Source organism: Caloenas nicobarica, chromosome 5 (genome assembly GCF_036013445.1).
Source record: "Caloenas nicobarica isolate bCalNic1 chromosome 5, bCalNic1.hap1, whole genome shotgun sequence".
Classification (NCBI taxonomy): Eukaryota; Metazoa; Chordata; class Aves; order Columbiformes; family Columbidae; genus Caloenas; species Caloenas nicobarica.
In genome coordinates this window covers 55,916,402-55,942,816 of record NC_088249.1, presented here as the reverse complement: position 1 = coordinate 55,942,816, position 26,415 = coordinate 55,916,402, and the positions used below count along the sequence as shown (strand labels likewise).

The following is a 26,415-nucleotide window of genomic DNA, read 5'->3' as shown; positions in this document are numbered from 1 at the left end:
CAAATTGGCAAAATGATAGTCCTTCTAATAGTAAAATACATTTACTACATTTATAAGTACTTGGAAGTGTCACATCAAGTAACAGACTCAACATAGCCATGCAACATACCTCTTTTTGTTGCATACTAAGATATGTACATTGTGTACCTTTTAATTATCTGTGATTTTCATAAATATTAACTGTGCTCACCAATTTGAATGTATATACCTAGTTTAGCATATTAGCTTTAAGTATTTCAAATAAATTAGTCAAATTTAAAACAGATCAAATATTTGTTATCAGAATATTTTTATTTCTATCTCCATTGTGAATCATCAGAGTCCCAACTATATTTCTTGACTATTCTGTGACTATTTCTTTTATATCTGACAATTACGAGGCATCTTTTACCTACGTAAGTGTACTGAGGGAAATGATATTAGGAAGTGAAAACAAGCTTGGGCTCTTCCTGTGCCACGCAACAGGAAAATTTCAGATCTTAAAGCCGCCCACTTCTGTCATCAAAATTTTGGCACAAAAATACAATCTAAAACAATATGTGTCAACTCAGAAATCTCCAACAGTTTACAGAAATCTACACTGCGATCTTTTGGCTCCATTTCTGATACTTTCTCACACAAAGCTTCTGTTTCCAGAGTTGCGGCAGTCTTTCCTGCTGTACGATTCCCACAGCTAGAATGATCTGTCCTGATACTAAACGTGAAAACACACAAATCCACCCGATGTGCAAAGTTTTAAGTTCTACTATCAAGCCTATGTGTTAAGCCAGGAAGCCTTTAATCACATCTTGAATCAGAATCTCATGGCAATGCAGCACACTTGAAAGACGCTTCATTCCCAAGGACAGTACCAGAAAGCACATGTACATCGCGAATTGAAAATTACGGGAAACTACAGAAGGTAGAGCATATACAATACAGCGAGGGGGTTACACGCTGAGATTTTCCCCCGTGTTGTTCTAGATATATTAATAGTATACGGCATTAATATTTCAGCAAATAAGAAACCCAGAATACCCTGGCAAGGCGACCTCTAACTGATTATCAAGTTGTCTTTGGTTCTCCTAAACTGCCTCCAGTGAAGTTGTCATTTAGTCTAATAATCACTCTGGATTGTTCTCTCAGCACTTTATTGTGTGGAGGTATGAAGAGCTATGTGAAATAGCTTGCTGTAGACACATATAAATGGAAAAATACAGAAAAGCATTTAATTACTAAGAAGTGTGATGACTTGATAAAGATAATACATTATCTGCTCTGCCCAGCTTGACGTCTCAGAAAAAAAAAAAACAAACCACCAGGCAAGATGTTATTTCCTCATATTTAACTATGTATACACAGATACATGTATAGATAAAAAAACAAAACAAAACACAGCTGGGAGAGAAAATCTGGAAATCTACTAATATTTTTTTTAAACAGTTTGGAGAACTATCCTTATTAACTAGTATGACTCAAATGTTGGATACTTTCAGCATTGGGCAGTGTTTTGATATAACAATCCTTCATTTCAAGATGAATCATAGAATGTCCTGAGTTGGAAGGGACAAGAACGTGTGCTGCTCGCAAGAAATGAGAATTGTGGGAAAGGCTGTGGCAGAGGAGCCAGACACCATGCAGACTCACAGCTTCAGAGAACTGGGAACTGGTGTCCCTAAAAAGCTTTGGATTTCCAGCTGAAATTCTCCCCTGCAGTATACAGCTTATAGTAGACACAGTTATCAAATTACTGGAAATTTAAGAGCCAATTATCATGACGCAACTAATTCATATTTCTAACTACTTCTAACTTTTCCAAATTACTGTTCCAGGTTTGAAAACATCTTTGCATGAACAGCCCATGTGGTGCTGTACAAGAAACTCCATTGGTCACCTACACAAGACCTTGCAGACTCTAGATCACTATTTGAAGAAAATTTGAAATATTTGAAGAATATTTGAAGTAAACTGAAAATAGGGTCTGATACACACACACCACCTAATTTTTAGGGCTCTGATCCTGAACAGACTAATAAAATTGTTATTGCCGGACATAAATTTTGCCATTTGAGCCAATGGATCACTCAAATGGCTAAGTATTAGCAAAATAAAAGCTTTTAGCATGTGAAGTGGTGAACGCCAAAAGAAAAGGCTGATAGCAAATCATTAATTTTTACCTTTGTTTTTTAAACTGCTTATCAAATATTCACCAGCTCCATCAAACAGTAACCAAAAAGGAGAAAAAAAATAAAGACAAAAAGAGTAAGATGCTTTTTCTGATTGTTTTGAAAACTCCTAGGGCTCGCACAAACATTTTACACACAAAAGTAAGCTTTTCTTTAAAATGAAGCATGCAGAAGATAATTAGTTTTAAAAAGGTGTGTCAACTTCAGGTATATTTTTTCTTAAATTGGCAAGCTGCTGTCACCTGTAACAAAATATCCAAAGGCATTAGATCAAAAAAATATTTCAGCATTTATCCAATCTACTATTTTTAAACTGTTCTTACGCGGGTTAAGCATTATTTTTCTCTTTCACCATGTGAAAATTGCTAGGCAAATAGGGTTCCATGTTTTATAAACCAAAGAAGAGCTATCATACAAAACAACAAGCATTCTTTGCCAGTCATATGCTACTGCAGATATTCAGTATAATTTGACCTCTCAAAATTGATAAATGATACAATACCAGCGTGATATCCAAGGAATTAAGCAGTATTATTCTCATTAAGGTTGTGCCATTAATCCCTGCACAGAGTGTTCAGAAAATTTAGGCTCAAAGGATGTATTTCTAGATATTGGTAGAAATTACAGTTCTCTAGAATCAGATTATAATTACATAGGATTGCAAATTGTACGTTTGTCAGTTCCTCAAAACAAAATGGCTATCAAAATCTGCAATTCTAATGGCTGTTTTCATGCTAAATACAGATACTGAGAACACTGCAGTTCATTTACCAATTAAGACAAAAATTGTTTCCCTTGTCTTTTTCTTCTCTTTTCTCTAAGATTCAGGCATATTATGAAACCATAGAAAGACAAAGATACATTCACTGGCCAGAAATAACATTGGAAAAAATCTATTGACTCTTTACTTACTGCATAGAATAGACAAATTCTCCTTTTTAAAACATAATTCAGATGTACAGAAGATTGGGTATCACTGGGTTTGGATTTTTTGTTTCTTATTACTTACTTTGTTTTTTTAAAGGAAAGATGCATAATAGTCCTACACTGAATTTCAACCTGTGAATTCAACCTGTGGAGCTTAAACCAATCTTCAATACTCATATTGTGAGACATACTGTATTCTGTGTGTTTACAACTTGCCAAAAATAGCTTCAAGATAGAAAGAATAACCAGAATCTAGATTTTTGTAAAGGTCGCTTTCCATGTATTCAGAAAAAGTGCAAATTGTTTCCCATCCCAAATGTTTTAATAATAATTTTTTTAAAGTCTGTATAAAACCTCCTCCATTTCTAATTTCAAAACCTGCACAGCTTTGGGGAGGATGAGAGCCAGGCTCTTGGTAGCAGATTTGTCTAAGCATGACAGAAACAGGTCCTGAGGTAATTCAAGATAGTACAGGTTTTGGATTTTGTGCTTTCCATTTTTCAACAAAGAAAACAAGTATAATGTAATTTGCTTCAGTGTGTCTTTTAAAAAGTCTAGAGACAAGGTTTTGTGTAACTAAACAGATCACAGCTGAAGTAGATCAGATTAACTGCTAAAGAAAGGTTGTGTTGACAAACAGTACAGAAGTTTATCAGCACTTTTTTGTGGATACAAAAGCACAGTAAAACATACAAAGCTAGGAGACTGACAAGCTTGTGTTTACTTGTTGTGAAGTGAAGGCTGGAGGATTAAGACATAAAGGGTTTTTATTGAACAAAGAGCTGTTCAGGTGCTGTGACATCAGTAGCAAACCATTACAGGCAAGGGCTTTTCACCATCCTTTTCATATTTTTTTTTAATATGTGGCTGAAGTTGTCATTTTAATTATTCCACTTCACCTGCTCAGATGCCCGTTAGCAACAATTACAGCAAAAGCAATCCCCACCGGGGACCGAAGTGCCACATACAGGCTTGTTGGTAGACACACTCCTGAGCCTTCTAGTTCCCTCCAATGAAACATCTTCAGTTAAAATGTGAGTAAAATGTGAATAGAACTGTGTGATTATCAGACTGGTTGTTGATTTTCTAGAGGAGGAAGCAAATCATACCATGCAAGTAGAATTTAATTTAAAACATCTAGGTCTTTGTCAGAGAAGTATTTAAGTTTTCTTCTCTATCTCGTATAAAACGTGTATTAATGCTACATTTTGCATAAGAGTAGAAGACAAGAAAGCAGTGAACAAGTGTATCTCTGGAAGTTTCAAAAAGAATTCTCATTTACAAGGATTCTGTAATAAAAACTGACCAGAGCACCTGAACTTCAAATTCATTTACTGACAATTCAGCATCTGTATAATGAGGGGTTTTGTCTGGATTCTTCAGGAAGAAAGACTTACATGTTCACAATGTCTATTATTTTTTTTCTTCAGCTGATTAATCTCAGCCAAAATTAAAGAGCAGTACATCTTTCTAAGTCCAACTGATCTTGTGATGAGGGTGGCAGCTGGGTAGAAGCACAGACATTAAATGGCCTCTCTGTGGAAAGGAAGGTTTTGGGCTCAGCTCAGTAATATTATTAATGAGAATCCACACAGGAAAATATTATGAATGGCAGCTATAGGAATTCTGACTTCGAAAGTTGCACTGAACCTAGGATCATTTCTTATGGGTATGTGCAGAACATCTGTGCCAACCTCAACACATGAAGAAAGTTTACTGTGTTCATTTTTTTCTTGTCTACATGTGTATAGTTCTTACTGTCTTAATTTAGATTCCTTATAAACAGACAGACAGAAATACGAAAGAAATAAAAAAGATAACCTGTTTTAGAGGCAATGAGGATGGAAGTGGAAGACAAAGCAAAGATAATTCCTTCCCTGATCTCGCTACTGAGTTTTTATCGTTCTGCTGTGTGTGCAGTGTCCCCATCGGTGACAGCGGGTTAACACACCGGTCTGTGCACGGCTCCCCCAGCTCCACGCACAGTGGTACGCGAGGGTGAGACACGCCGGGTCCTGCACCGCAGCTCCACGTCAAGGTGCATCCAGAGCACCGAGGGACCCGTAGCACTCGGCTCTCGAGCCACGGCCACCCCGTAATGCACCAGGTGTTGTGTGCCAGGAAAAGGAGACAACAGTTGGAATGAGAAGTGAGCACGTGTACTCTCCAAGAGAGGAAGCTGTATCAGGCAGAGCTGGAGATGCCTTTTAGCCATATCAGATGTAATTAAACCACTTCTGGCACTGTAGGAACATATTTCCAAATGCATTTGAGTTAAGCAGAAAGTATCATTTTAGCTGTTGGACCATTAAAAAAAAGAGTGCAAATAAGATCCCCCTTTGGGTCTAATCAACACACACATACCAGCAGATGTTTTTCTGCTCCTCTCAGATGAATATGTATGACTGTGTATCTTCTCATTTCTTTACTGAACACTAATTGCCTACTGCACAAAATGTCTAATTGCTGCAGCATGTGATCACTGTTATTTGCACATTTGTCATAGCTCTAATATTTCAACGCACAAGCCATGAGTTTGCGTTTATCCTAGGACATGAGGTTACAAGGTGAGCCATTTCAGCCTGCAGGATCATCCACCGAGCGTCAATCAGCTTCATTCTGCCAGACTTGGAGGGCTCCGTTTCCTTGCTCTGTCAGGACCCAGCCAAAACTGGAACAGCATGAGTTGTTCAGCCCAGGAATTATGGAAAAAAAGCTGCTGGCATGAGCAAGCCAGAAATGCGTAAGACAACAACAGCTTCCTCTACATGACCCTTCTGAAGCATTTACCATTCCGGGATAGCGTTGTACTCCAGTGCACATGCTCTTTACCCATGGAAAGCTGGGAGCACGCAGCGTGCTGCTCTGGACTGCCAGCCCCACGACAGTGACCACAGCGGCGATCAGAGTCTGCTCACCCACCAGGCTGAAGATATGTGGGCTTGCAAACCATGCAGCTCCCCAGAGAACACTATATTTTTTTTTTTAATATAGGTTGGAAAAGACCTTTAAGATCATCGAGTTGAACTGCTAACACTGCCAAGTCCACTGCTAAATCATGTCCCTAAGAACCTCATCTATATGTCTTTTAAACACCCCCAGGGATGGTGACTCCACCACTTCCCTGGGCAGCCTGTTCCAATGCCTGACAACCCTTTCCGTGAAGTTTTTCCTAACATCCAATCTGAACCTCTCCTGGTGCAACCTGAGGCCATTTCCTCTCATCCTATCACTTGTTACTTTGGAAAAAGAGACCAACACCCTCCATGCTACAACCTCCTTTCAGGTAGTTGCAGACAGCGATAAGGTCTCCCCTCAGCCTCCTTTTCTCCAGCTAAACAGCCCCAGTTCCCTCAGTTGCTCCTCATCAGACTTGTGCTTCGGACCCCTCACCAGCTCTGTTCCCTTCTCTGAACTCTCTCCAGCACCTCAATGTCTTTCTTGTAGTGACGGGCACAAAACCGAACACAGGATTCGAAGTGCAGCCTCACCAGTGCTGAGTACAGGCAGATGATCACTGCCCTGCTCCTGCTGGCCACACTATTCCCAATACAAGCCAGGATGCTGTTGGCCTTTTTGACCACCTGGGCACACTGCTGGCTCATGTTCAGCCGCTGGCAACCAACACCACCAGGTCCTTTTCTGCCAGGCAGCTTTCCAACCACTCTTACAGTTGGCCTCAGCCCATTGATCCATCCTGACCAGATCCCTCTGTAGAGCCTTCCTACCCTCCAGCAGATCAAAACTCCCACCCAACTTGGTGTTGCCTGCAAACTTAGTAATGGTGCACTCAATCTCCTCATCCAGATAACCGATAAAGAGATTAAACAGAACTGGCCCCAATGCTGAGCCCTGGGAAACACCATTCGTGATCAGCCACCAACTGGATTTGACTCCATTCACCACAACTCTTTGGGTCTGGCCATGCAGCCAGTTCTTCACCCATCGAAGAGCACACCCATCTAAGCCATGAGCTGCCAGTTTCTCCTCCAGAATGCTGTGGGAAATGGTGTAAAAGGCTTTACCAATGCCTAGGTAGACAACATCAACAGCCTTTCCCTCAAACACTAAGCAGGTCACCTTATCACAGGGGGAGATCAAGTTAGTCAAGCAGGACCTGTCTTTCATAAACCCATGCTGACTGGGCCTGATCACCTGGTTGTCCTATCTGTGCTGTACGATGGCACTCAGGATGATCTTTTCCATGACCTTCCCTGGCACCAAGGTCAGACTGATGGGCCTGTAGTTCCCCAGATCCTCCTTCCAGCCCTTCTTGTAGATGGGCGTCATATTTCCCAACCTCCAGTCAACTGGGACCTCCCTGGTTAGCCAGGACTGCTGATAAATGATGGAACATGGCTTGGTGAGCCACATCTGCTCTTCCCTGCTCCCTTGTGCTGACAGAAGGACCTTTGCTTGAATCTGCAAATCTGCTTTAGAAAGACTTTTGATGACAGCTCCTGGATGGAAGCACAGACCTGAAATCCTGATCAAATATTTATCTGCTTTATGATTATTAAAATATTTCATTTAAGAAGAGCTGCAAAATAAGGAAATATTGCCATTGACTTACTGACAAATTCAACCCAATCAATATTATGTCCAGGCACCCTCCCAGCAGCACATACGCTATTCTCCCCAAAACCATCATCAGCCATTTGACAGCTCACTGGACAGAACACTGCAGATCAAATTTCCAGATACAGGGAACTCACATAAAAAGGGAAAGAACGACAGAAACAAGCTGAATAAGTTTCCTTAAGTATTCAGTATCATAAGAATGCAGAGGTAGGCATTTTGTGATTTAAAAAGAAAACAAATGTCTTTCATTTCACAAAGTAAATAACTTAGGGAATTATTAATAGTGAATCAATCACTGTTAGTTATAGATCTATTCTAATGAAGTGAAAATAAAAATTACAGAAACAATATCATAGCCATTTTGACAAAAAATTAGCAACAAGACTGAAGTCATCACGTGCACAGTGAAAATAAAAATCATACAGAACACCACCTTTCTATTTACTATTTATTGCAATAGCCAGTCATGTTTGGCATTGTTAATCCAAGTCCATAGTAAATGCAATTGCAGAGCCAGCTGTAAACTGAAAGCTTTGGGGCTGAGTTTTCATCCCAGCGCACGGAGAATTTCTTTGAGAACTCCTCGCAATGTCAATTTGGCACATTTACAATTCATCATGCAATGCAGTGAAAACTTCTATGCCTCTAATGTATCTTACATTTTTCTTCAGAATAAGCTTTTTTCAGAGGAGAATGAGTTGTTCTTGCCAAAGAACACATAAAAACTGCAACGTGTTATACGCTGGTTGTCATTTTGACTGGGCAGCACAATATTCACTCTCCTTCCTCCTCTCCCCACCACATTATTTTCAACAGAAGCTTCAGATTTTCAAATAGGCTCATGATTAGGAAATAACATGAGCAAAGAATCAGAGTGACCCTGAGCACTCTTGAAAATCCAGCAATAGGCTTTTCAAGGCTCCCTATGTAGCATTACATTCCATCCTTTGAAAGGCCTGTACCAGCGTAATGCTACGATACAGCTATTCTGCATGTGTTCCTAAATTGTGCATTACCAAATCTTTATATTTCAATGGAATGCAACAATTAATAGACTGAAAGTCCAGCAACTGGATAGTCATTTCCAATGAGCTCCTAGTTGCTTTTACTATCTCCTTCATGTTTTGTTATGGCTTACATTATTTGGTATCACTTCCATGAAGTGATTGCTCTCAGAAATTGTAATTTATTTAAGTAAAATTAATTTTCTAAGACCTAAAATCTTTCATACCAAGTCTAGAGTTCACCGGATTCTTTTGCCAGAAGTCTTTGTAAAAGAACACCAATTTATCAAATCCAAACCTTGTAAACTCGGTGACCTCCTGACTTCCAGGATAAAATTTCAGAAGGATGGGGGGAACAAGCCCAGCCCACACCAACAAATAACCTGAAAGTCCAGGCACTCATCTGAAGTATTAGAAATACCTTTCTAAAGAATACAACACACAGGGCAAAGACTTGAACTCTTGAACTTGCATATCCCACTTTGCAGGCTATGCAAATGTAATTTCACATTTTTTCCAATAGAATACTCTGGAAATCATTCTAACACAGAGTGCAAAGGACTGAAAAACCTTTTTCTTTTCAATACTACTCAGAACAACCTCTATCTTGCAAAGCCTCAAGCATATAGCATTAAATGAATAAATAACAGAAGGTACCTGAGAATCAAAATAGGAAGGAAAAGGGGACAGAAGAAAGGAAAGGAGAAAGGGAGAACCTTTCATTTCATTTAAATTTCTCCTGTGCTGGTTTTTCTTGATGTTTAAAATCTATGAGTGATCTTCAAGCCCCAAGGAAATAATTAACAGTTTTTCAAGCTGCATCAACAGGGCCAGAAAGCTACACTATATAATTATTTGAAGTAGATAACATTTAAAAGGCATCTTCCAGGATGCCTCAAACTTCTAGCAATGTCATGATCTTTTTGCACTGATATGATGGCCCAGTTTCTCTAGGTATTAATTCAGTATTCCATAATTGATATATCTGGCATATCTAAGAAGAACTATCCTAGTATTCTGAAAAGCAAGAGGCTAGGTTATGTCACTCATAGGTGGCTAGTGCTTTTAAGAGCTAAAAATTAACAACCTTAGTTTAGACCAAATAATTAATTTTAAATTAAAAGTTACATTCATATCATGAACTGTGCTATGACAGATACCCAGCTAGCTGTAAACAAGCTAACACATATACTGGAAATGATTTAACTATGGTAGTCCCTGGCTCCTCACAGGCTGAACTGCACTGCTCCTCAGAGGAGTAAATCACTTCTGCCTTTCTGATGTTGTTGTACGGCTTTCAGTGTCTGTGTTGGCTCATGTGCAGCTCGGCCAAGTGTCCCTCTACTGCAGTGCAGTATGCAGCATGGACATACCACAGAGATCAAATACAGAAGGAAAGAATTTAACCAGTTCAGCAGCAAGCAAAACTACAGGGTTCTCCGTGTTCCATCATTGCATAGATTTAATGATACGCAATACACAAAGGCACCTGAGCTCTGCCTTAAGGACAGGCAATAAAACAAAGCTAGTCTTACTCTAGGGCAAGCACAAAAACTTCCTCTAGAACCTTGGACCTCACTTTTTAAATCTGCAGCAACATCCAGTGAAGTGATTTAAAATTCAGTTGCCTGGAAGAATCCATTATCAAGGTCTGACTCACTCGTGTGTAGAGACATCTTTAATGTTATTTAACGCAGCACTACAGGTGCAGTGTCCCAAAAGATGCATTATTTACCCTTATTACTAACCTGAAGCTTTAGGTTGGCATATGAGAGTTCATACAATCCTTAGGTCTGCAAAAGATTGTTTAATGGAAATTCACGCTTCTGGCTTGAGTCTTGGGATTTACATCTGCCAAAAACAGTGGGATGCATTCCAAGGTACAGAAAGTGTCTTAGTCTTTCAGTTGTCACTCAGCCTGTCCTGAGCAGTTAGTCTAAGTCATTGTCCAGACCAGTTATCTATTCTTTAATTTCTACAATATATCCAATAACTTCCTCAATTTTTCAGAAGGGAGAAATGCAACACAACACAATGTAGTTGTTTTGTTTTGGTTTTTGTTACTGCAGACAAGTGAAAATGTTGCTGCAGTGTGTCGGTTAGGAACAACCTGCTCTGGAAAAAAGGAGAGACTACTTTTCCTTACGCTTCTGGCTGTGGCACAGGTACCATTAACAGAAATATCTAGCCTTTATCTTTACTCATTTTGCTTTCAAACGGATACCAAATTCAAAAGACAGACCTGTTTTGATCCCTTTCCTAAACATGGACGAAATACAGACATATCTGTATTTCACTTGCAGATACAATTTTCAACTTAGTCATAATTTGAAGCTAATCAAGGAATTTCTTCATCTTGTAATTTCTCACCTGCAGGTAGTTAGAACTGTGATCGCGATTAAAATTACCATTAAAAACTTCATCCTGTGGTTTCATTACCTGTGTCAAATGAGTTATATTAATTACAAATTAGGATATTCACAGACTTGTGTTAACATGTGTCTCAACAGGAACCATGAGCTTTCCACTGAAATCTGCAGTTCATGACTTAATTGTGGTAAACATCCAGAACTCAAGCTAAAACTCAACTTCATGAAAGAATGGCTCGGGCACTTGTGTTTTCAGAGAGCGAGGTAAGTACGACTCTCGCAAAGTGCCCTTGTACATTCGTATTAATGTATTACAGACCGCTTGCCTTTATTTGCGCAGCTAAAACGTGAGCTCAGGGAAGGTCGTGGAACCACCCCGGTTCCCTTTCAAGTCAATAGAAAGTCTCTTCTGGCACCTCGTTGTGGCTCCTGCCCACAGCTGCAGGTACAGCGGAGGGTGGTGTTGGACCTGACAGTGTCCCTGCCTCCAGGTGCCAGGTACAGCAGCAGCATCCGAGACCCGCAAAGTTCTTGTCCTGGCAGAAGCAGTTACTGGCCTCTGCTGAGCAAGGCCTTACTGCATTTCCCCAAAGGAAGTGTTTTAAACTAGGTCACTTCTTCCCTTTATGAATAAATAACAGAGAAATCTGTAATCTCCCAATTTATTAGCAATGCAAAAGTATGAAATCTACTTCTGCTGTAATCACTGAAAAGGAAAGTAAAGGTATATTTTAGCTTCTTATTAAGGTAAAAGAAGAAAATACAAATACATTTAGTAAATAATTTAATTACAAAGCAAACTAAGCATTTAAAGACCTTCCTAAATACTACAAAGCTACCACAACACAGACAGAAACTAAAATTATTTAGTAAATGATCCACAATACATCCACTGTTATACGTGTTGCTGAACACATAAAAAGCAAAAAAAGCTATGTTACTACTGAGTATTAGATAAAACAAGCTGGTATAAAACAGGTATGTTGGGGGGGAGAAATGTTTAATTTTTTATCATGTATACTCATCCTGTTCCAAAATAATTACTCCAGTATTTCCGCCTTCTCCCATAGTTACCTTTGCGCATTCTAGACACCCTTCTCTGCGCGCACATCACTGTCACTAGTTAATTCACCAACCCCTGCTTTCCTGTTTTCTTAAGAACAGGATACTCAAAAGAAGCTAACGATCATATGTGTGTAACAAAAGTGAAAGCAACAAGAACTACACCAACAATCACCCTGATCTCTTCGCTTTTATTTTGTGCCCTTTTGTACCTGTCTTCACAACTGAAAATTCCTCAGACTGAAGACTGTCTTGCTGTATACCTGCATACTATTAGCATTATACAATCGAGAACAGAGCCCAGAGAGGTGTTACATTCTCGGCTGAGAGTCCTCAGAACTTGCTGGTATCATCCTGCCACTATGTCATGATAAAAGAGATGGCAAAACTGCAAGAGAACAGTTCCTCACCAGCACCCCTTTGCATGACAGACTTTCACCAAGAAGGGCAGCTCCTAATCCCAGTTACTGGCCTTCATACGCTGCAGTAACAAAAGCTTCAGCAAGAAGTGAGAGATATAAAATAAACACTGATTTTAACAACCATGCCTAAAGCTTTGAATAATCTGCTGCAAACACTGAAATTAATTCTCAATAATCTGAAGAAAAATCAGCTTAAAAAATTGCAATAGAGTACTAACTCTTAAGTAATACAATGAGAAATTGGAATTGATTTACTCAAGTTACCATAAAATACAAATAAAAGAGCAAACATTTACAAAGAAGGGTACCATACAGCTGGCAAGACAGAATCTTCTTTTCATGAATAATCTCAAAGTGGGAAAGAGAGAAGAAACCAAAAAAGAGACAAGGAGAGGAAGATGTAGAGACAAATGGCAAAAAGAAATCTGTTCATAAAGAGAAAGAACAGAAAGGCGTGAATTAGAAAATAAGTCATTAGTATGAGGGGAAGAAGAATGAAGAGGAAGTGTGAAAAGAATCCAGCTCTTTGGAATGGCAGTTTTTAGTTATTAATAGAAAGTACCACCTTCCAGAAAAGCTGCTGCATGTCTAAATGGATGCCGCTTTGAGGAAAGTCCAAAAACCCTCAGGCGTAAGAGTCAAAACTGTCCATATCCCCTTGCTGGCTGTGACCCAAATCTGGCACAGATGGCTTGTAAATGATTGTCACTGCCAGAAACCTGCAAATGATTGTCACTACCAGAAACCCATTGGCCTATTATGAAATGAGTTTTAGTCTCAGTGTGGATGTTGACACTGCAAAGGTGTTTGGGGGTCACGATACTATCGGACGGTGCAGCCGCTGACCTGTCATATGGCCCCAAGCGCACCCTGCAAAGAGGTGGCAAAGCCCCTTCAACTCCCTACTTAAATCCACCTTGGGCACGCTGCAAAGCACAGGACGACTGGGTTTCACCCCCAGCTCTGCTGCTGATCTCCCTTGAGCCTTGTCCCATTTCCATGTAAGCCAATTCCCTGCAACTTCCACAGGTCACTATTTCCCTCCCTGGTAAAACTGAAGTGGTAAGTTTATTTTCCTCCCTCTCTTTTCTGCCTGGTTGATTTAGGCTATCAGCTTCAGGGTAGCAATTGCCTCTGCCAATGCGCTTGTACAGTTCCCTAACACTGATGCTGGGCCGAGCGGGGCTTTGATCTCAGCTGGAGTCTCCAAGCACTACAGCAGTAACACCTACATAAGAGCACAGACCCCCATTAAGGGAGAGCTCTAACTTAAACGCTTTAAAAGCACACGACTAGGCTAATTTTATACAGTGCAATAACCTGAGACAAGACAGCCTAATTTAGGAGGCACATGCTCTTTGTATCCTTTTCTTTAGAAAAAGCGGCACTCTCATAAATTATCGATGCCGGTCCCCAGAGCGGCAGCTGCGTGCTCGCCCGCACTGCGATGCGCTCGGTCGCAGGCTGCACCTCGCAGCGGGGCGAGCGCTCGACCTGCACTGCTGCCTTTAGAACGCCCAGGCTTAGCTGGAGATAACGTCCCAATACCTCAAATCGATGCGTAGACAAATGTGTGGGACACCCTCGGTCTTTCAAGGCTGTTCTTCTTCCAGGAATTGTTTACCCATCACACTTTCTGAAATGTTCTCATCTGCTCTAATTGCCGTGATTCATGAATTTACAACACAGCTGTGCTCCACAATTTTCATCCAACTGTAATCCTTCACTTTGCAAATTGATAAATAGTGACTGCTTATAGCTGCAATATCTAAGCACAGCCTTAAAACTTCAGGGCAAATTCATAAAGGCTACAAAATTCAAATATAATAAAAAATGTCACAAATAAAGGCATATTATTACAATCATCATGTACATATCAGGATGTGTTGTGGCCCTGCAAATGCCCGCTGTGTATTCTGCTTTATGACAGTGTCCCCCACGCGAAGGGCCAGATCCCGCGACAGAGTTCACGGGCTCCCCTCGGGCTGCGCCGGGTTTATCACACAAACCACAGCTCAGGGGAACTGCACAGATGCTTTATACAGAACTCGGGGCATGCAGCAAATTTATTCCTATGTGGACCATGCTTTTCAGCTGACAATGTTTACATATTTCTTATCAAACAGGTTGGGTGGTTTTGTAAATGCTGCTTTTTAATTTATAATATTATTGTTATATTTATTGTTATATTTATTGTTAAAGATCTAGGCCCTTGCTGTGACTGAGTGTATTGATACTTTTATCTTAGCTAGCAACAGTTTCACTTAACTGTAGTTATGTAGTACGAAGAATGTGTTTGCTTATTCAAGACACACCAGCATAAAATAAAAATGAATATGTTCAGAAATTCTATAAATTAAAAATAAGTTCAGGAAAAATATATGAAACGAAAGCATATTTTTGAACAAAAAAGCGGAACTCCTGTGAATCTGTAATGACTCCCAAATACTTCTGCTTTGTATTTTCTACTGGAACCTCCTGAAGGATATCAAAGGAAAACACTACTGTGCTTGAGAACATAACTCCTCAAGAAGCTGCATCTTAACCACCATCAGGAACCCCTTTTGGGGTTGTGGGCAGCTGCATGAACTGCAACTGATTTTTTACTGGGGCCTAAACTGTTTTGATTCTTCATGATAAAGGACAGAAACATTGTTAAAAACAGGCTCAATTTTAAAAATTCCTAACTCGTTGTACCTGGTGCGCAGCTTCATGTAGGTGCTTAATCAAATGCTTGAACTTCTATCTACGAAATAGTTTCATGAAAATAAATGCAATATATTTACTTTTAAAAAATATTTCCTCAACTGTATTTCATAACATTAGCCAACTCAAATCCCCCTATCCTATGACTATTAGTGTTTCAAAAGCAGATGTAAGAGAAGAAGAAAAGACATTAAGGGCAAAATGACAAAATCACAAATTCACGAATAACATGAATCTTTTATCCATCTCAGCATGAAAAAGCTAGCACTGGCGCACAGAAAGAATTGCCTGCTATTTTTTGTTAACTCACCCAAAATGTTCTCAGCATCTTAAAAGTAGAAGTATAATCTGTTTTGTGAGTTTTGGACATGCAGGTGGATTGCTTAATGAGTTGCGCACAATAGACGCAGAACTGATTCCCTCTGGCTCATCTCACTTGTAAAGAAAAATACGACATTTTACTAAAGAAAAAAACACTTATCTGCTTGAATTAATTCAAGTGTATAGCTGCACGTACGTTTGATTCCTGGGAGGAATGATGTAGGTTTAGGAGTCATGCTACCATTTTAAAGTCTGTGCCAAAGCTGAAACAGCTTTGCCAAGCTCCGAGAAGGGCTCGCAGCATTTTCTAGCACACCGTACACCTGCAAGGCTCAGGCTACCTCACATCTTTACAGACCCCGGCATGCCCAACAGCCCGTGGTCTGTCCCCCACGCAAGCAGCGGTGACATTGTTGGCTGTCACATACCACCCAGGCCATAAAGAAGGTGAGGAACTTTCAGAATCAGCAACCATTGAACTCACAACAGTAAACAATCTGAAGCAATAGAACAGATAAGCGCGGGGTATTTTGCTCTCAGAGAGATGAACTATTCCAAGGGATGCACGTCAGGCCTCTCCCTCCCCTTGTGTATTCCACTCCTACCAAATGGTACTTTGACTTAATTTGCTAATACACTGTTTTCATATGTAATCTCAGTCACATATGTGTTCAGAAGCTATGGTTTCCTGGGTAAGTAGGTTTAGGGGATCCTGGAAGATGCTTTAAATGAGCAAGTTCAATCAGATACACATCTAATGATACACATCTAATACATGAATTTGCTCTGAAGACTGAAAAATAAGTCAACTTCTTGAGAAAACTCTATGTTAGAAGCCTAAACAAAGGCACTTCAAAGCAGAAGCATGGTTTATTTGCCTTTTGGTTTGGGGCAGTCCTCAGCAGCTTCTGGCCATAAATATATGGTTAACATTCCAGAATAATATTATATTAGAACAGACATGACTATCATCAGATCTGTGTTTCCCTGAAGATCTACGACTTCTGACTCCTTTTGCTTCTCTGAACAGCACTGAGCAGAAACAGAAGGGATGTTTTATTAATATTTCCTTTTTCAAGGCCACTGCTACAAAAGCCGTGAGCAAACTTTTGGCATTGGCCTCTGCAGAGCCCTGCATACAGTGAGAGAACAGAGAAACAGTTCCTCTGCTGCTGGGAAGAGCCACGAACAGCTGTTCAGCTGGTATTTTTGCCTTCATTACAAGGCTTCAAATTGCATCAGAATGCATCCACTAGTCATTTTTGAAGCCTTATTGCCAACTCCTTACGTCTTTTCAAAACACGTGGTCTGAAAGAGCTACAGAAGAGAGAGCGGCAGTGTTCTCGGATTCACTGTAATCAGATTTCTTTCCTTCTCATTCTCCTTTTGATTAGAACTATCATGCGCACAGGTTAAAACGGCAGACTTCCACTTCTGCACGTATCGTTTTATTTTTTCTCTGTATTAATACGTGATTTATTTGTGTTTATGCTGCACTCATTGCAGCATATGGTTGCTGCAAAATTGCCATTTAGAATGGGGCAAACTACAACCGACCTGCTTAAACAGCTGTCTTTGTTTTAAAACACACTCCGTAAATATTTTTAACGTCATGATTCTCCAGAGAAAAAGAAAAAGTTTACCTTACTGTATCTACCTTGTTTTATTTAGAACCAAACAAATGAAACAAACGTGCTTGTCGGTCTTCTCCAGAACACCTTTTAAAAACGCCCATGATTACTTTCTGCAATAATTCAGTTCAAAAAGATACCCTAATGAAAAGTAAAAAACCCCATAAAATTAGCATCACTCGGAACAGCCGATTCAGAAATGGCTTTATTATTGTTCCACAGCACGACCCATCCCGCCCGGAGCCAAATCCTCTTTGGCTCACTCTCTCCCCGCTCCGGCAAGTCAGAAACGAACGATTTTCGTATTCCAGCAGCGCCCGCTCCCGCTCCGACACCGGGCGCTCGGGGAGGGCACGGCCGAGCCGCCCCCAGCCCCGCAGGGCGGAGGCAGCAGCGCGGACCCTCCGCGGGGCGAGCGGGGCCCCGCAGCCCGGCCGGGCCCGCAGCGCGGAGCCGCCGCTGACGCACGGGCTGGCGGGCAGCGGCGGCGGCTCCCGTAGCTTATGGCAACGGCGGAGCCAATGGCAGCCGCCCGCCCGGCGCTGCCATGGCGATCCCGCTCCTCGCCATGGCGGCACCACCTGCCGCGGCCGCTCCGCCAGGACGCGGCAGCCGCGCCCGGCCCGCCCGGCGTCCCCCGGCCCGCTCTCGCCGGCCGCCGGCCGAAGGGGCGGCGAGCGCCCGCCAGCGCCCAGCGGGGCCGGGGTGCCCGCGGCCAAGGGGCGACGGCCGCCACCGACGGCGCAGCGCTGCGCCTGCTGCCGCCCTGCCCGCCGCGGGGCCCGGTGGCGGAGGCACGGAGGGAAGCTCTCCCGCTACGGAGCGAGCGCGGCTCTTCCCAGCGGCGCTCCCGCTCCTCGCGGGCCTGGCAGCTCTCCCCGGAGATCAGCCCCCGAACTTCGCGGAGCGGGACCGGACCGAAGTTGAGAGGCGGGACCGGGGCGCCCCTCCGAGAGCGCCCGCCAGCCGGCAGGCACGGGATCCGCCGCTTCCTCTCCGCGCCCCGGGCAGGGTCCAGCCGCCCCGGCCCCGCCGCCGCGGCCCCGGTTCTGGCGGCGACCCCCCGCCGAGGGGCAGCGGCTCCTGCCCCGGAACAGCGCCGGTCGCTCCGGCCGCCTCCCGTGCCCGCGCCGCTCGCCCGCTGCCCCTAGCGGGGGTTCCCCCTACCTGTAGGGGATCCAGTCCGCCTGGTGCCTCGAAGTCATCTCTCCCCGGCGACGCTGCCCGGAGCCGAGGAGGGGAACGCGGCCGCTGCTGCCCGAGTCGGAACCCGCCACGGCGCGGGCAGCATCCTCCGTCCGGGGCGGGGGCGGACGGCGCGCCGGTTATCCCGGCAACGGCCGCAGAAACATCCCCCCGGGGAGGGCTCCCAGCGGCGGGCCGGGCTGCATGGGGCGGGGGGCGGCCGGGCGCAGCGGGAGGCGGCTCCCTGCCCGGAGCGGCGGCTGAGTCGGGCACCGGAGCGGGGGAGGGGGCTGCGGGAGGGGGGCGGAGGAAGGGCCGGCGGCGGGCAGGGAAAGGCAGGGCAGCAGCGCCGCGTCCCCGCTGCCGCTACCCGTCCGCCCCCCCGCTGCCGCCGCCGCGCTGAGGCATCGCCCGGGCGAGGCGGGCCCGGCCGAGCCGCCCTCCGCGCCGGGCCCGCCCCTGCCCCGTCAGCCGCGCCGGCACTGGGCATGTGCGGGGCGCCGCGGCCGGCGGGGCCGCGCTCCGGGGCGGGTAGCGGCGGAGCAGCCCTCGCAGCCGGCTGGGGCGGCGGGGAGGTGCGAGGAGAGCTCGGTCTGCGCCTACGCGCTTCTCAGTTCAGCCCTACCGGCGAAATCCATACATTTCAGCAATTGGACCCAAAATGGCTGAGGAGCCACGGCCTGGGGTCCATTAGTGAAAGCTTAACGCGGCCCTTGAGGGGAAATTCGTGTTTTCTGTTTGCCAGCGCTAGACTCGGTGCCTCACGGTGACACGGAGCCGCTGGGACACGGCGGCTGCAGCCCAGCTCGGCCAGCGCTGGAGCGGCCGCACGGCAGCAGCTCCCTGGGGAAAGAAAGCGTGGCCAGGGCTGAGGCTGGAGCACAGCACGGCCACGGCTCCCTTAGGAGCCCAGCCTCTGCTACGCGAGTGCGTTACACCACCCGCTCATCCCAGCAAGTCCAGCTCTGCGGCCACCGCACAAGTTAAGGCCTTTTACACTACCGACCGTGTAAATCCCTTCTCCTCCTCCCCTCAGTCCGTGTCAGGCTATACAGCTAAGAAATACTTACAGAAACACTTACAGAAACACTTGCTGACTTCGTGCAAAAAAAAATTATCTGAAGAAAGAAGCAATTAGTGAAAGATAGGGACTAATGAAAAATACAATGTCTATTTGCTTTGAATGCTGGCACTCTGGCCCCTAACATCTCAGAAGATTTGATGTAGGTAACAGCTGTACTGCGCATGGAGGAGAGGTTTAAAGAAAACACTGTTATGAGTGAGCTGGAGTCACCTTTTTGCACAGAACAGGCATTGCGGAATAAACCGTCAAAGCGTTAACCGTGGCACCCACCATGCCCTGGAAAGGCCAAGATGGACAGGGCACCTAAGTGACAAAGACATGACACTCTGACCTGCTAAACCATCCCCAAATTGCAACGTTGGTTTTCTGCTTGATGGCGTGAATTCATGTGGAAGAAGGGTATGGTACGGGTTATCTCACTGCAAGGTGTTGAAGAATTAGAAGGACAGGTGAACGATTAGGACCCTGGAAAGGTGCACATCTGAGCAGAGAGTGAAAGAAAAAATGTTCACCTGAGAAAACAGAGATAGGGAGTTTAAGAGTGTCTAGCAACAGCAGATTACAACAGCAGAAAAAGAACTTTGGTTCTCACAGTTTTATAGCATAGAAAACAAGGAGACAGTATTACAATTTAGCCAACTGAAAACAAATTGAAGGAGATACTTTTTCACACAACGTAACTCTTTAGTAGAGTTCTCTACCAAAAAACATGACCAGGCCAGGAAGCCAGCAAGAGTCAACAGAAGATGGCAGCTTACCAGGTAACAGAAATGTTGCCATGTTGTTCACCGTCATGAACTTTTGAGAAGCTATTTTGTTTTAAATCTGGAAGCCATAATTTAAACGTTTTCCTGAAGTCAAAATGACATCTGCCTTTAAGGAATAATTATCTCACATCCATGTGGATAAGATGATTTGCTGCTTTCTTGACCAGCATGGGCCATTGGGCTTGAAAGACCACCAGTTCCAGTCGGGCACAACCTGGAACTGTAAAACAAGTGGCTTCACCACCACCTGGCAGTGTTATTAGCATGAGCAGGTGGTGGCGGGAGAGACATCCCATCTTCCAGTACTAAGCTCATGTTTTTTAAGCATGCCCATTTACTGAGGCAACTGTAGAAAAGAAGAAAGACGAAAACTAGAAGAGTTTCATGTCTTCAGAGTCAAAAGCTCTCAAGACTGATGACTGAATATCTCTTTTCAAAAAGGCGTAAGTGTAAAGTCTGATAGATGAGCTAATGCACACACATCAAAAAGATCCCTCTGAACTTTGAGGGATATGAAATATGGAAGTGCTTTCATGTCATTTAAACAGCCCAAGAGCATGTTTTTATTAATAAATACAAGGCATACAGGTGTTCAAAATGGGAGACTGTCACGGTGTCCTGGAAGATGGGGGTGCACAGAACATAATGTCCACCTAGGGTGAGCTGACACAGAGGAAAAGAAACATCAGGAAAATTGTAGGGGGAGAAGGGAAAAACAATTATGTGATATTTTATCTGCTTTTGTAGAGTTTATTTATGCTCCCAACCTCTTCCATATTCTCCTCTGCCTTGATTCTCCTCATCCCTTTGCCATTTGCCTTTACACTGCCTCACTCTCCAGCTTTGGTTCTTTCTCCCTGGCAATGCTCTGCCCCCATTACTGAAGGAGGTGAGCCAAGCAGAAAGGTGAATACCAGCCCTCCACTGCCGGCAGCGGTAAGTGGGGGGTCACTGCACATCTCTGACTCTGAGCAAGGTCCCGACTCAGCAGCCTCCTGCGGATGTCACTCTGCTTTGTCTACACAGCACACAAAGCTAACTCTGAATGACAGGGCAAGAGTTAAAGAGAAATCCTTGCCTGGAGAATGATCAAGGTGTTCATTTTGCTGTGTGACAAGCCTCAAGATTGCCCTCACAGATCTGTTCACTGACATTTCTAATAATTTTCAGCATCTCAGGGAAGCTCTGGCTTTTGCAGGTGCCAGTTTCCCCAAGTACTACTACAACAAAAACTAGGAAAAAACACCAGCATGTAACAAACAACCCTTACAGGCAATGATGATTTCTAGGTGCTATCTGGAAAGAGAATTGTGCTTCTCAAAAGCCATGCTTAATTAGTTTCAGATGCCCAACTGATGGGCAAGGTAGTCTGTTAGGAAAACAGTGCTTTAAAGGTTCAATGATGGATACATGAAACACAGGGAAAGCGGCAACATAGATGCAAACCTGCCAAGTATGTCTCACCAAGTACCACCTTCCTCTATGTAGTGTGCTACCTTTCAAATTATTCCTATTTTGTCCTCTATGTAAGTCTCCTACTAATACATCTTTTGATTGAGATGATGAATAATACAACACAACTATATCTAACAGCTAAAAACACCTGCATTTGCAACTGAAAGCCTTCTGGCAGTCCGGGTAGAGAGCAAGACATCAAAGCAGGAGGACTCTGCTGGAGGGGAGTTGGGAGAAACTAAGCAAGTAGTAAAATAAGAAAATGATGTAAGGTCTTTCCTAAATTTACAGGTTAATAACTTTAAAAAGTCTAATTTTCCATGATGGGGGAATTAAGTTCTAAAATAAAGTTGTAAATGTATATACTCATTTGAAGAAGTGCACAGGGTATATTTTATAGAGATTGTTATCCATCTATATTCCTGTTGTTCCTCTTTCTAGAGCTGCTGTTGCTTCTGCGCCAGTGAGCACGACACCGTTCAGATCCTGTGTGGTACGAACAGAAAGGTCTGCACGCTGTGTGGCTTTGGAGCTTTCCTACACCTCATAGCTGCTATAGGAGGCTCGGGATACGTATTGAATTAAATTCCTGTCTCGTTGGCCTTTTCAGCTGACCTGAAAGAAGACTGATTCTAGAAAAAAGGAAAAGTATAGTAATGAACAGTATAGATTTTCTTATTTGCAGTCCCATCCTGGTTTTATGCTGTACTGTAACACACATCCTAACTCACAGTTCCTAACCCGTTCATAATACATCCAAGAGTCTCATTCAACCTTTACTTTTCAGGTCTTTTAAACAGGCAAAACCAGACAGTTTTTTGTTTCTGGACCAGCTCAAGCATACTGCAGAAAACACTTCTATCTGGCATTTTAACTCTTATAACAGCACAAATAGGACAGATTTGGCATAAATGTGTAAGGATTCTGGGTTTTCCTTTATTGGCTTGCACACTTCTAATTTTAAGCTCCAAATGACAAGGAATAGGGATGTGTTTGTGCTGGCATAACTACAGAAGTAGTTGTGTTTCAGTTTTTCCATTCCAATATATCTAAAAATCAAACTATCACATTTGAAGCAAAGCCATGCCAAATAAAACTTATCTGCATTCATTATAAACCTAGAGTGCCTAACAAAGTTCATGAACTTTTCTGCATAAAGCTCAAATGGGTTGTGAGCATATCTAGGATATTTTGTTTGTTTGAAAATCGAACCATGCAACTAACCAGGACCAGATGCAAAAGTGGAGGTTTTGTATAATGAGCTGAAATTCAGCAAGTGCAGTGGATTTCTTCCCAAGCAGTGACTTCTGGAATGTGTTGAAACAAATTCAGAATAAACTCCAGGGATGATAGTAAGGGCACTAAAACTTCCACAAATCAAAAAGAAGAAAAAGTTCACAAAAGTGCACTGTCCTTGTGCCTTGAAAAGAAAGAACCTCAGGTTAGATCTTGTTTCCCTTGCAAGAAAAAAAAAAAAAGGCATTATTTTTTATATCCAAATTTCAACTATAACGATAAAATTTTGTGGTAAAGGTGAACAATTTGGAGATGAAACTCTGGGAAATAGACGATTGGTATATGAAAGATTTATTGTAACCTTTACATGGTTGATCCTTTCCATCTCTCCATGAAAGCTCACTTTTCCTTATTGTATTTCAGCTATTCTCATTCCAATAAGTACATTTCTGTTTCTTTATTGTGAGGCCGTGAAGCATACATACCAATCGTTAACACACTGAAATAAAATCTATTCTGCAATAACAATATAGAGTTCCCTTGCCACCCAGAGTGATTTTTCACTTTAGCCACTTCAGTTTGGACTTGCCTACCTCCACTGAGATCCTGTCTAATATCAGGTTTCTTACAATGAATAACAAGCTGACACCTACATCTACATATTCCTATAAAATGAGAAAATCTTAACTTTTGAGGAAAGTTATTAAGCTCCCTGTGCCAGAAATCAAACATTGTACACCCCTGTCCTGGTGTTTGCCACTGGGGGCCTGCTTTCAACACCTGCTAAATAAGATTTTAGTTCAGTCCGATAGCAGAATCTGTGACAACACTTCATGTTTCTCTCAAAATTTTGTGCTGGATATATCCAATGCTCTGATCCTCCACTATAAGTAATAAACCTTGTTACTAGGGTGAAAACAAAGTCTCTCACATAAAGTCACTGAAACTTGACTAAGAAACTGGTATAATCCTCATCAGAGCTCCTGTCATCTTTGGAATTGCTGTCCCATTGAACACTCATATAAGTCAAGTGGGACCACTGGAAGTCCCTTCCAACTCCCCTTTTTACTGTCCTCTAACATTATTCCTACCTCCTGATACCTAAAATGATTGTTCATGGAGGATGATTTTTCCTATGATAGTGCTTAAATATAAAATTGGATAATCCTATCCCATTTCAGCATACTAGTTTGCATAGGTTTTGCTTTTAAAGGTATCTTTTCCCTTTGAAAACCAAATTTTACACAGTAATTTTGCACTCATCTCTTGCACTGATGCTTTTTGAACTTTTCCAGACCATTCATACTACTTACATGTCACTCAAGGCAGTTAGAATACCAAATCAAAAAGACATATTTTCAAGAAGACTCCCCCTCCCAAAGTATGTGCTGCTGTCCTCTAAGACAGGTCGAAATTCACAGCAAACCAAATGCCAGTTTACTGGCCATGAAAATTATAAATCACTTTTTGTTTGTTTTTCCTTCTAAAATTCAAGTTTAGTTTTCAGCTTTTTAGGTTTTTTTTTCCCCTTGTGCAGTCCCAGGGTGGATGGCAATGGAAGGCATCTCTGGAGTTCATCTTGTTCAACCCCCCTGCCCAGAGCCATGACAACTACAGGAGGTTCCCTGGATTTATGTTCAGACAAGTTTTGATTATCTCCAAGAACGGAGGCTCTGCAACTTCCCAGGGCAGCCCGTCCTGCTGTTTGACCACCATCACAGTCAAAAGATGTTGTCCTATGTCTAAATGGAATTTCTTGTATTTCAGTTTGTGCCTGTTACTCATTTTGTTCCTCTGAGCTAAGATGCATCATTTTGCACTCAGTCAGCAGGAGGGAAACATTTTGCATCTCCCTTTGTCCTTCTGGCAAGCTCAGAGGACCCTCATGTGTTCTTTCAGGACAAAACCAGGCTCTTCCAGCTCAGACTGGGAGAGCCATGCTGAAATTCTCATAAGCCATTAGCAAACAGTAGCAAGTCTTTGGCTGCTGAAAGAATAACCCCCAAACTGTTTCTTCATATTAAATAGTCTTTCCTGCGCAGCATGGTGAGTAGGCAACTGTACTTAATGCTGCAAAACCTCAGGATTAATCTGAAGCAAAGTACATCCTTCATAACTGTTCTGTAAAAGCATGCATAGGCATTATCTCCAGTTAATATAAATCCAAAAAATTCCATTGAAATTATAGATCTAAAACTGTCTACCCCAGCTGAAGATATAGGTTTAAATGTTCTTGCTTTGCTATTCGGGAGCTAAACGAATAAAACCAAACAAAATCCTGTCTAATCTCAGAAATGTTTCCAATCCACAGATCTTTCAAACTCAGACATGACTTATCTGCCCTTAAAAGCCATTAACTTCACCTGACAATGAGCCAGAAAATTGAAATGCTCCCAGCAGAACTTGTAAGTAGAACCAGAAATGCTTTGCCATAGGTGTTTATTTCGTACACCATGATAATGACCTTATTTTATACTCTCTAGATTTCTTCTTCCATCAAACATGATTACTCAAAAAAGTCAGTTTATTTAGAAAAAGAAAAAAAATGAGACATAATTTTTGAAAGAATTAATGTTCCATTACACTTAAGCATAGAGTCGTGATCAAATTAAAATGACTTGAGTTCACTGTACAAGGAAAAAGATTTGAATGGTTTTGTTTGAAGTCAAAGCAGCTAGAAAAATAGGAAACTAGCTTTAGAATAGCTGAGCATTTTTGTGACTAGAAAACATTCTACAGTCTTCAGATGATATCTAAGATTAAATAGTATCAAGTTATTATTTTCATTTGCTTGCTATTAAATAGTCTAGCTAGTAAAACTTTACAAAAGGAACAGGAATAAGTATTTGAATTATTGTTTCACTGCTTTCTTTCCAAGACAATGGGTTAAATATAATTGAGTTTGCAATGGAAATACCTGATTTTTCCTTCAGAACTTATGCAACTTATTAGCTTGATTTACTGCAATCATCTGCTCTTCTGGCCAATATATGACACTATTTGTAGCATGGCTGCTTTACATCATCTTTGTAATGCAATAAAATGCCACATTCACGTTAGAGATGATAAATCGATGCAACAGCTAGAATATTCAGTTTGCCTACAGCTATGTAGAAAGTCTCTGGATAAGCTAGGAACCAATCAGTTGATATTCACTGAAACATCCATCTACAGAGCGTACAAATTATATTCTGGATGTCACGTGCCAAGCGCTTTCCGAGTCCTCCCTATTTGCAAGTACAAGGACAGGATGAGACTGCACTGCTTACTCAGGCTTTCCCTGAATTACAATCTAATGCAACTGATGAGGATTGCCTTGGTTGATGAGGACTGGGTTAGGGACCAATTAAGCAATCTGGACATCCATAAATGTCCAGAAGAGGAGACTGAGGAGTGACCTCATCAATGTTTATAAATATATAAAGGGTGGGTGTCACGAGGATGGAGCCAGGCTCTTCTTGGTGACAACCAACAGTAAGACAAGGAGTAATGGGTTCAAG

General features: G+C 42.5%; 1 protein-coding gene across 7 annotated transcripts in view; it reads right to left on the bottom strand.

Moving 5' to 3' along the window:
- TUB (TUB bipartite transcription factor) overlaps positions 1-18,767 on the bottom strand; it is a 92,007-nt gene extending 73,240 nt beyond the window's left edge. For all 7 annotated transcript variants that reach the window (XM_065635948.1, XM_065635947.1, XM_065635946.1 and 4 more), the window contains exon 1: positions 18,356-18,767. In XM_065635948.1, the coding sequence (XP_065492020.1) occupies positions 18,356-18,393 (38 nt within the window). In that variant the 5' untranslated portion in view covers positions 18,394-18,767. The remainder of the gene's footprint in view (positions 1-18,355) is intronic.
- Between the last annotated feature and the right edge of the window lie 7,648 nt (positions 18,768-26,415).